The sequence below is a fragment of the Zingiber officinale genome, chromosome 2A, assembly GCF_018446385.1.
Source record: "Zingiber officinale cultivar Zhangliang chromosome 2A, Zo_v1.1, whole genome shotgun sequence".
Lineage (NCBI taxonomy): Eukaryota > Viridiplantae > Streptophyta > Magnoliopsida > Zingiberales > Zingiberaceae > Zingiber > Zingiber officinale.
In genome coordinates this window covers 2,396,602-2,408,852 of record NC_055988.1, presented here as the reverse complement: position 1 = coordinate 2,408,852, position 12,251 = coordinate 2,396,602, and the positions used below count along the sequence as shown (strand labels likewise).

The following is a 12,251-nucleotide window of genomic DNA, read 5'->3' as shown; positions in this document are numbered from 1 at the left end:
TTAATAAATATGCAAAGCATACCTACATTCCATCTTAATCCAAAGCATAAGTGTGAGATTTGTGTTGAAGAGAAAATGACAAGGTCATCCTTTCAATATATTGAAAGAAGTAATGAACCACTTGACCTAATCTACACTGACATGTGCAACCTAAAAGGTACGCTAACATGTGGTGGTAATAAATACTTCATCACTTTTGTAGACGATAACATAAAATATTGTTATATGTATCTTCTCAAAAGTAAGGATGAAGTTATAGAGAAATTTGTTCTCTATAAAAATGAGGTTGAAAACCAACTTAATAAAAAGATTAAGGTGATTCAAAGTAACCGAGACGGTAAATATGTATCACTGTTTGCTGAGTTGTGTTTTGAACATGAAATCAGACATGAAATAATAATTCCATATACTCCTCAGGAAAATAAAGTTGTTGAATGGAAGAACCGAACTCTAAAGGAGATAATGAATACTCTTCTATTGAGTTCTGGACTGCCAAAAGTTCATATGGGGGGAAGCTGTGTTAACAGCTAATTACCTTTTAAATAAGGTACCCCGAAAAAAGATAGATAAGAGCTCTTATGAGTTGTGGAATAGAAGACAACCGTCCTACAAATATTTACGAATGTGGGGGGTATCTTGCTAAAGTGTCAGTGTCTGATCCAAAAAGGATTAAGATAGGACCAAAAACTATCAATTGCATATTTATTGGATATGCACAAAACAGTAGTGTGTATTGATTTTTTGTGTATGAGTCATAAATACCAGAGATACATAAGAACTCAATAATAGAATTGAGAAATGCCTCGTTCTTTGAGTATGTGTTTCCGTATAAGACCCGAGAGAATGCTAGCTCCTCAAAGCGGGCATATGAAACACAAGGTGAAGATGATGATAAGGAACTAGTGGAGGTTGAGCTTAGATGGAGCAAAGAACTCGGGTAGAAAAATCCTATGGATCAAATTTTATCACTTTCATGTTGGAAAGTGAGCCCCGAAGTTACTTAGAAGTTGTAGGCTCTTTTGATGGACCTCATTGGAGAGAGACAATTACATTTGAGATACACTCTATCTTGCAAAATCACACTTGAAAACTTGTGGATCATCCTCCCGGAAGCAAACTACTAGGTTGCAAGTGGATCTTCAAGGAGAAAATGAAGTCAGATGGTATAATTGATAAGTATAAGGGCAGATTGGTAATCAAAGGATACTGACAATGAGAAGATATTGATTACTTTGATACGTACTCTCCGGTGTCGAGAATAATTTCCATTAGAATATTGTTGGCTATTGCCACTCTGGAATCTCGAAATACATCAGATGGATGTAAAGACTACTCTTCTAAACGGAGATTTAGAAGAGAAAATCTACATAAAGAAACATGGGGGGGTTTCTGTGCCAAGATAGAAAAACAAAGTATATAGATTGGTGAAGTCATTATATGGTTTGAAACAAGTACCAAAATAGTGGCATGAGAAATTTAATAATGTCATGAAAGAATATGGATTTAAAATTAATAAATGTGATAAATATGTATACATGAAAGTCACAGAGAATGATTACATCATCTTGTGCATATATGTAGATGACATACTTATCGTTAGGAATAATGATAAGATAATCAAATTTACTAAAGATATTTGAACTCAAGATTTGACATGAAAGACATAGCCTAGCTGATGTGATTTTAAGAATCAAAATTCTTAAAACAATAGAAGGATTTGATCTTAGTCAGTCCCATTACGTGGATAAAATTCTTGAGAAATTCACCAAGGGTGATACTGCGTTGGCATGAACGTCGATAGATACGAGTCAACATTTATTGATAAATCGAGGTGAAAGTATCTCTCGGATAGAGTAGTCTTGAGTGATTGGAAGTCTAATGTATATGATGAGTTGTACACGACCAGACTTGGCCTATGCAGTAAGTAAATTGAGTAGATCCACGATTAATCTCAGTGTTGAGTCATCCATAAAGGAAGTTTGATCTAGTGATCCGTAAACAAATTCATCCGTTATAGAGGGAGGCACTCAGAGCCAACATGCAAGTTTGTTGCATCACTTACAAATCAGTAATGGAGACTGTGGAATTTATTTACTAATCCCTCTCCCACTTAGTTATTCAAGGTGAGGAATTTTAACCATGCACACCCACATCACAACAAATAAAGCAATAAATATGGAAAAATAATTTTCCAACTATTATGGTCTTTTCCATCACTATCCTCCATGTATTGCCAACCCTAGCTGCTACCATCTTTAGCCACCGCAATCGGGTCTAGTCGTCGCATCTATCTTGCTTCTTAATCCGCTGCGCCTCTGGCCCGCAAATAGTACCACGTCTCGCAAGGATACGATCCGCGATAAAAATAAAATTTTATATATATCGATCCTATATTCCACATAGGAATGTACATGTAATCTAGATCGAAAAAAAATATAAAATCCTAAAACTAATACAACTCTTGCTGTATTTAATACATACAATCATGCACACACATAATATGCCCTCGACATGCCCGAGGGTCCAATCACACACAATCACATTAGGGTCATAATAATTGGATCTAGGATGCCTACAACCACAGAGTTAAATCTATTTGCACATCCTACTATTATCCTGCCTAAAATATGTATGACATGTGCATAATTAAACTGAAAACCAAACACACAGAGGCAAACCCTAGCTCTGATACCAATTGTTGGTTGCTACTCAGAATATCGTACAGGTTCCCCTGTACAAAAATTTTGTACAAGTCCTGAACCTTTCCTAACAACCTTTTGTGTTCTTTAGAAATTAAATTAGGAATCGCAAACAGAACTTAACATTATTGATTCCAAATTCAATTTATCTGTTCTTAGAGGTTTAGACTTGGATCGCAAACGATGCTTAACATTATTAATCCAAATCCACCTATGTTACAAATTTGATTAAATATTTATTTCAGAGATCGGCTTCCAGGTTAAACATGGTGAGGCACTAGGCCTTCTTGGTTATAGGAGCATCTACCACTTCCTAGACAAAGCCTTTCAACGAAATTCAATATTTAATCTCCTTATAGTAACCATAGATTTAACCAATAAGAACAATTGAATCACAAGATCGAAAAACAAAAGAAACACAAATTTGAATCATGAATTCGAAACCTAGAAACGTAAACCTCTTGTGTTTGGTATTTCAAAATTCGTACAAAGAAAACTAGTATGATGCGGAACAAGACAACTAGTTATACCTTTCTTTGTAGCTAATAAACATCACGATCTTCTATCATATTCCTCTTCTTGTCTCAGACGTCGTGTGGGCGATGATCTACCAAGACGAGAATCCACCCAAGCTTCCTTCTTCTCTAAGCAAGTTTCAGCCACCAACAATCTTCAAGAGATGAAGAACTTTTGGCCACCAACCAAGCTCCAAGGGATGCTAAGAAACAAAGCCCCCTATCTCTCCTTCTTCCTTTAACAAGATCCAGCCACCACTAAGCTCCTTGAGATGAAGATGCCGCCGCCCACACAAGGAAGAAGAATAGGAGAGGAAGAGGAAGAGAGGGTCGGCCACCACCAAGGAAGAGAGGAATAATAGAAGATATATTGTTGTGAGGTAAGACATCTCTACCCTCTCTTTTATATTCCTTGGTCTTGGCAAATAAGGAAAGTTTTAATTAAAACTTCCTTAATTTACTTACCAATGAAAGGAAATTTTAATTAAAAATTCCTTTTATTTATTAATGTGGCCGGCCCCTACAACTCCTTCTAACAAGGAAAGTTTTAAATACAAAATTAAAATTTCCTAATTTATTTCCGAAAATTTTTAAACTAAAAATTTCTCTTTAAAAATTCCCTTCATGGTTGATTATAAAAGAAAACTTTTATAAATTAAAATCTCTCTATTAAAACATGTGGATGATTACAATAAGGAAAGTTTTCTCCAAAATTAAAATCTTCCTTTCAATCTACAAATAAGGAAAGATATCAAACCTTTTCTCTTAATCTTTTGTAGAAACTATAAAAGGAAAGATTTAATTTTAAAATTCTCTTTTAAATCATGGCTTTCACATAAGGAAATATTTAAAAAAATAAAATCCTTTTGTTTTTATTGTGGCCGACCACCTAAACTTGGGTTCAAGCTAGGCCGGCCTCACTTCAACCTATCCAAGCCTTATCTTGGGCTCCAAGCTTGGCTTGGTCGGCCACCTTGAGATGGGTAAGATGGTGGGTTTAGGTGGGTATAAAACTTTATAACTAAGAGGCTATGACAGGGACCGAGAGGAGGAATTGGTTTTGGTCTCCCGATGAACTTGAGCTTCCCATATTTGCCCTGAACACCCAACCCGAGTTCATCAATAATAACTCATACCACTAAAGAGTTATTATTGAACTACTGCACCAATCCCATATTACTATATGAGCTCCTTCTTATCATGAGTGTGTTAATATCCCTGTGTTTAAGATATAAAATGTCCACTAATTAAATGAGTTACTGACAACTCATTTAATTAATATCTAACTCCAAGAGTAGTACCACTCAACCTTATCGTCATGTCGGACTAAGTTCACCTATAAGGTTTACATGACAATCCTTATGAACTCCTCTTGGGGATATCATCAACCTAGATTACTAGGACACATTTTCATTCTATAATCAACAACACACCATATAAATAATACCATTTCCCAACTTATCGGGCCTATTGATTTATCGAACTAAATCGCACCCTTTGATAAATTAAAGAAATGAATATTGAGTATATGTGCTTGTTATTATATCATGATTAAGAGCACACACTTCCATAATAACAAAGGTCTTGTTCTGTTATGCAGTCAGTATAAAAAGAACTTACCTTAAATGGTCCTGCTCAATACACTCAGAGTGTACTAGTGTAATTTTATAGTCAAGATAAACTAATACCAAATTACATTACGATTATTCCAATGGTTTGTTCCTATCCATCTTAGTTGTGAGCTACTGTTTATAATTTGTAAGGAACTGATAACATGATCTTCTATGTGTGACACCACACACCATGTTATCTACAATATAAATTAATTGAACAACTACATTTAGCATATAAATGTAGACATTTAACCAATGTGGTTCTTTTTCTAAATAAATGTTTACAAAAAGCTAGACTTTTAGTATACACTCTAACAGTTGGTTGGTTTATATTGATTCACATACATTAAGGATGTGAACAAATGTATGAGGAGAGGCTTTCTCTCACGCGTGAGTGTGCAGGGGGGTGCAAATTCAGGGCGCAGATTGCACTAAACCATGTTGACTCATGTGCGGACACAATCTGTGTGTGCCGAATGCCAGACTGGTCAAGGCAAAATTTATCCAAGTGGAACAACCAATATTTTGCCACATAAACCTTTTTGTTGCTTGTGTAATGGATGCATTAAAGAAAAATTAATGTAGCCGAGTGAAACATTAGTGTTACATAGCTGGTAAATAATGATCATTAAACGATCATTAACGCTGCCCATTGGTTTGAGCTTCTATATAAGGAGGTTGCGACTATAAGTAAAAGGTTACGCACATAAGAAAGAAAAGTAGCAGAAGCTCTTCACCTACTTTCCCTCCTCCTCTGTCATGCAACTTTTGCTTGACGGAGTTCCCGTGATAGTTCGGGTACCACTTAGTTTGCCGTGACCATCAGTGCTTGGTGGGAATCACGGTTAACCATTGTATCGTGAGAAACAGATGAACTGAGGAAACCTGGAAGTACAGTCGAAGGTGGGGCGAATTTGTTTCAAGGAAACTGCGTATTGCAAGCCTCGGTTCACACATCTCGCTGCTCGCATCGCTCACCCAGTTGCAGCGCTCGCTCGGCCTCAATTCCAGTTCGATTGTCCTACTCGACGAAATTTGCTCGGCAGATAACTTGGTCATCCTTTCCGTCCTGTCAGCCGCACACGCGCTCAGCTCGCCCGGCCTTGCCACTCGCTCGGTCGACCTCTCTGGCCGCTCGTTCGATCGCCCTGTCTGCTTCGCCCGACCGGCATATCGATTGGCATGTCTGATTGCCCGACCGACCTCTCACTCTGCCTATCTTATTTCCTGACCGGCTTATAGCTCGACTTGTCTGCTCTCCCAATCGGCTTCTAACCCGTCGGCTTCTCTGTTTAGTCGAACTTGCTCGGCCTTACTACTCGGTCGACCTCTCTGCTATGTGACTCGCACGCGGGGTTGGTCGCTCACCCGCTCGGCCTAACTGCCCAGTCGGTTGCTCTGCACTATTCTTAATCGGCCAATCTACTGCTTTCCCGCTCGACCATTAAGTCCACTCGGACTTTGTTGCTCGGACTCGAAGCTCGGTCTGCACTCCGTAATTAGTAGAAATCAGCTCCTGCTGGCAGCCTGAGATTATCAGCTCAGGTCATTTCAACAGTTAAGTAAATTTAATTCAGTGTATTTAAATTCAGCTAATACCTTGTAAATCTCTGACAACAGATTATTTTGTCGAACATATTCTACTTCTTGCAAGGAAAAAGAAAGTCACAACCAACCTCTTTTTACGCTTTTTCTTCGATGTTCATTTATACAGGAGGAAACTACAAAATAAGTAGATAGTTTTAGAAATTGCTCATGTCCACATCTCTCATTACTAAGAGCATCCATAATATTAACCCATTATAATATTCATCACCTCATCAAAAAGCATGAGATTCGCTATTATATACTTATTATAATAACATATCTCTTTCACTCACATTCTTTTTAATATTAACACTTATTATTTATGAGTCGCACGATCCACTCAATCATCTTAAAATTAATACATATTAAATAAATATAATTTAAATATATTTTAAAATATTTAAACTATTATTATTATTATTATTTTTTAATAATAATCTTATTTTTTTTAAAAAAATAACTTTATTATTTTTAAAAATAATACTAATTTTATTTTAATATATTTCTTATTATTTACAAAAAAAAAAACAAAAAACAAAAGGGATTAACCACGTTCATCTCTTTTAACACTCCACTCTCTCTTTCTGATAGAGAGGAGTGTTAAATAAGTATTATAAAATTTATTTAACATCTCATTAAGGATGATGCCCTAATAATTCTATCATTAAGGATGCTCTAATAATTCTATCGTGAGTGGAAATTAAATTCTATTTATTTGATAGAGTGCTTCTATTTGTTTACCAACAACACACTAAGGTGACGTTTGATTAAATGATGAGAATAATTATGAGTATGAATTTGATAATAAGATATAATGGGAATAGAAATCAAACTCACCTAGTTATATGAGTTTGATTGATTCCCATAAATCTAGATATCATTTCTAAATTATCATTCCCAAATCCACAATTCAAATATCATATTTTACTACCATTTCATTCCTACATTCTTAAATTCATTCACTAAACATCTCCTAAATTTTACAGCAGGAGCTTCTTTCTCTGTTGACCTATTAAAGAAAGACTATTCTCCACGTGTCCCGTGCCTTTTTTTACCCATACATATATGAATGAGCACTTGTAATGAAAAAAGTTGCCATATTGTGTATTGACCAAAAAGTACAAGCTGTGTAAATTAATTTTATTTAAAAGTTTCAACTTCAACAATTTTCACCCCTGTGCAGCTCATAGACAAAATAAACAAGAAAAAACATAGACAGCGAAAGGAAATAAACATGATATTGATTCTTGTACAATTTACTTTAAAAATAAAAGAAAAAAACTCATCTCCTATGTTACCCTTCATGGAAAGACAACAATGGCCCACACAAAAGAAGGAAAACTATTTTCAATGATTGTTCTCTATGCGATCGAATGCAAGCACCCATCATTCACCTTAGCACCTACCCTTCCATCGAATGAAATACACAATGACAACAAAGTAAATTATCATCTTTAATTTTACATACAATCCCTATTGATAAACAAATCTTTGCATACAATCTCCATCCATGAAAATCTTTGTTTTCACTCCCTAGTCAAACATCTTGATCTAATTGCCCATGATATTTTTAAGTACAAAAAGTCTAAAAATCAGTATAAATCCTCTTAAATTGAATATATTAACTTAGAATCTAGTATATTTTCTATCAAATTGAGTACGATTCTTTTTTCACCTCAAAATATACTCGATTTTAGTTTAATGTGCTGAATTTAATAAGAATTATACTTATTTTTAGACTATTTGTACCGAAAAATATGAGGGTTAATTTCGATAGAAAATATACTCGATTCTAGTATAGAGTACTAAATTATAGTGTAAAGTGCTGAATTTAACATAAATTATACTTATTTTTAGATTTTTTATACCTAAAAAATAAGATGGGCAATTTTGATAGAAAATATACTCGATTTTTAATATAAAATACTGACTTTAAGAAGAATTATACTCATTTTTGGACTTTTTGTACTCAATTTTGAAATTTTTGTACCTAAAAAATTTGAGGGGCAATTTAGGTATCAATATTTGCATGAAGGAGTTGAAACAAGTAATACTTTATATGCAGGAAGTGGAAATAAAATTTTTTAGACATGAGAATTACATGCAAAGTTAACATTGTAATTGGGGATTTTTTTCTAATTTACAGTTAAAATAACTATTTTGTTTGTTTATATATATATTTATATATATAAATAACAAAGTCAATAGCCACTTTACTCTTCTCATACTTTTCTCTGAGAATTGATCAGGTAGAAGCAGTCGATGGAGTTGGGAAACAGATGGTCTCTTCGAGGAGAAACAGCCTTGGTCACTGGCGGATCCAAAGGGATAGGGTAGATATTTTGCTGTTATCTTCTTTTTATAGGATTTTTTTTTTAATTTTTTGAAAAAAAAAAATTGTTTTTTTATTATTTTGTTGCTGTGCTATTGCTATTGCAGGCGTGCTATTGTGGAAGAACTGGCAAGATTTGGAGCAGCAGTTCATACGTGTGCCAGGAATGAAGCAGAGCTGAAACAGAGTTTGCAGAAATGGGGAGATCTGAAGCTTCAGGTGACTGGTTCGGTCTGTGACGTCTCCTCCTCGGAAGAGAGGGAGAAGCTGATAAAGGAAGTCAGCGCCATCTTCAACGGCAAACTCAATATCCTGGTGTTGATTGGCATTTGTTCTTGTTGTTGTTTTGATAAAATTGATAAATATTTTTTATTTCTCTAATCGTTAACTGAATTCGATTGACTGTTTGTGAAGGTTAATAATGTAGCGTTTGGTTACATTAAACCAGTTTTAGAGGTGACTCAAGAGGACTACAAGCACACCATGAACACTAACTTGGAAGCTGGTTTCCATTTGAGTCAACTAGCTCATCCTCTTCTCAAGGCATCCGGACGGGGCAATATCGTCTTTATCTCCTCAATTGCTGGTCTCGAAGGATACTCTTCTATATCCATCTATGGATCATCTAAGGGTATCCCAATTATTCTCCAAAAATAATAATAATAATAAATCCATGTTAATATCTAACTGCAACGTGAATTTGGTTTGTCTTTAGGAGCCATGAATCAACTTACTAGATGCCTCGCTTGCGAATGGGCTAAGGACAATATTCGTATCAATTGTGTTGCTCCCGGTATCATCAATACGCCGATGGCTGAGTGGGTATGCAATCACTTATCTTTGTACTTAATTGTTCCTTTTCATGTAAATATCATAAAAATTTAAATTGCATAAAAGTTTTATGTTTAATAGTTCACGGAGAACGAAGAACTGGTAGCAAAGTGGTGTCATCGTTCTCCGCTTGGGCGTGTGGGAGAGCCTGAGGAAGTGGCAGCTTCAGTTGCTTTTCTTTGCCTTCCTTCTTCTTCTTTCATCACCGGTCAAGTGATTGCCGTCGATGGAGGTAAAACCATATGCGGTGACTATTAAATCTCGACGTGTGTGTATATATATCTACACACACCACTTTAATAAAAACATGGGCATGTATGTTATATGATGGTATGTAAATTGGTTCTTTATTTTGATTTAAATTGTTTGGCTTTGGGACTAGTTTTTTTTTTGAGTAATTGATTTGGAAGCTAGATTTTGCTAATCAAGATGCATCTTGAGCTAATCCAATTCGTAATTACTTTTAATTCATGGATTATGCTTAATATATTTTATTTTTTTTTGATGTGGATGAAGATGTTGGACGTATTGGTTATATTGGGGGGCACTCAAGTTGGCTAGTTTGGATAGACTTGACCTTTGCTGATGCACTGTTGAACTTGGTGGATCAAGTGAGTGCTGTTGAACCCAAGAGTTGTTGAACCCGAGTAAACGAAGTTTTGAACCGGTTCAAGTGGAGTTCAAATTCCCAATCTCGGCACAGTGAACAGTGGCTTGTGCTACAGTTCACCGTGCCGTCTTCGCCATCTCCAGCGAGCGGAACGCAAGCACCTTCCACAACCAGACCTTCGTTCAAGATTTGTCATCACCGGCGGCATTCCGAGTTCCGACGACCATCGTCCGAGTTTTAGATCACGACAGAGGGAGGTTTCTTTGTCGCGATCCTTGCAATCCGCAATCCACAATCCACAATCCACAATCCACAGACAAACTCAGATCGGGGGAGTTTTCCCGACTTGAGGGTTTCTATCGGGCAACAAGAGTTTCGGAGGAGTTTTTATGGAGTTCTTGCTTCCAATCCATTTCCCGATTCATTCGCGACTTCGTAATCGATCCGATCAATCGATTGGTGATCGTGATTCATTCCACTTCCCCTGTTCTTCAGGCGATGAGCACTTAATGAGGTCGCGAGCTTGTAGGGAGGTTTCTACGAGCTTAGCATTTCTTTATTGCCAGCCGAGAACCTGAATCACTCCAGCGATTGCTCAAGGGAGTTTTCGAGAACTTCTCTGCAATTGGCAGAGAGACCGTTCTTAAGCATTGCTTTGAGTTTGTGGATGTCTCTTGATCTAGATTTTAGATTCAATTGTTAGATCTATGCTTTAATTTGTTTTCCTTTTCGACGCACACAAATCCAAACTCGAATTCTGCATTTTAGTTTAGGAAGAACTGCAAATTTAGCTCTGTTGATTTCCTTTCTTGATTACTGATTCTAATGACACATGTTTTCGTTACAGATAGATTTTGAACTGAGATTTGAGAAGTATTTGTACCTAGATTTTGGTAGTTTAAACTAGTTTTGATTCCTAGTTAAGTTCTTACTGCTTTAATTGATAGCATCAGAAGTACATAGTCGTAGTTCTATTTACAGTTTTTAGTTGTGTTCAATAAAGAAGGAGAAGTCAAGAGTTGAGGGATTTCAATTCATAACTAGTTCAGTTTTGGAATGATGCTTCACTGATTTTTATATTTCCAATGGATTAGTTTGCTTTGAAGATCTGTTTTCTTGAATTGATTCCATTCAGTTAAATTGAGTTCATTGTGGCAAAAGGTGAATATGTTCGCCTCCGTCAACCCATCCCAAGGTCAACACAGAGGAGGTTCATGTGAAGTCAGCTAGTAGTTAGCTTGTACATTTTCGGTTGGTTTTAATGCCATTTAATAATATGTTTAACTAGATCAAGTTACGACAGTAGAATTCACTCCAATTCGTTGCATTTGGTAGAGAAAACTTGTCATCTCAATTCTCATCTTTGTAATAACCGAAATTTTAATTCCATTAGAAAACCCAAAAGAAAAAAATATCACATTTAGATCATTCATGTCTTTACTAGTTGTTCTTGGAAGTATTCGACTTGGGACTCTTTACTATAATTCTCGTCTTTAATTTCAATGAGTTCCAATTTAATTTGATGTACCACGTGTCATACAAAATATGTTGCACCATTATACTATGTCTATTAAGTCTGTATCGATGTAATACAATTGGTATATCTTTACACTTGTATGAATCGATACGCTTTATTAAACACATGGAGATGTATGCATTATTATTCAAGTATCATACTTTAGGATGGAATCACTGCACAGACAATAAGTTCCTTGAGTTGCAACTCAAGCAAACCCTCCGATCAGATCAGACTGGAAAAAACATAGATCTTGATACTCATCTTTCATCACCAGTTCAGTGATTACTGTCGATGGAGGTAAATTAAAACAATATTCGGCGACTATTGATTAGAATAGCCATAGTCATAATTGATACTCTAATTTCTCCCCATAATTGATTAGAATAGTCATAGCTAGATCAAAGGAGGCTTGCAACTGTTGAGCAACCTTCTTGTCAACATATTCATTTATCATCTCAACAGAATAAATCTATTTTACGATTATTGGTTGCTAGAGTAAATGAAAATTTATTAAATTTTAAATTTCAAGTTTATTTGGTTTGCCA

The 12,251-nt window shown here is 35.7% G+C and overlaps 1 protein-coding gene across 1 annotated transcript; it reads left to right on the top strand.

Moving 5' to 3' along the window:
* Positions 1–8,623: 8,623 nt before the first annotated feature.
* LOC122040518 (tropinone reductase homolog At5g06060-like) lies at positions 8,624–10,993 on the top strand. Its single transcript, XM_042599863.1, has 6 exons — positions 8,624–8,747; positions 8,854–9,061; positions 9,161–9,377; positions 9,462–9,568; positions 9,659–9,809; positions 10,094–10,993. Exons 1-6 carry the CDS (start codon positions 8,677–8,679, stop codon positions 10,216–10,218), a joined length of 879 nt encoding a protein of 292 aa, XP_042455797.1. The 5' UTR covers positions 8,624–8,676; the 3' UTR covers positions 10,219–10,993.
* Positions 10,994–12,251: the final 1,258 nt, after the last annotated feature.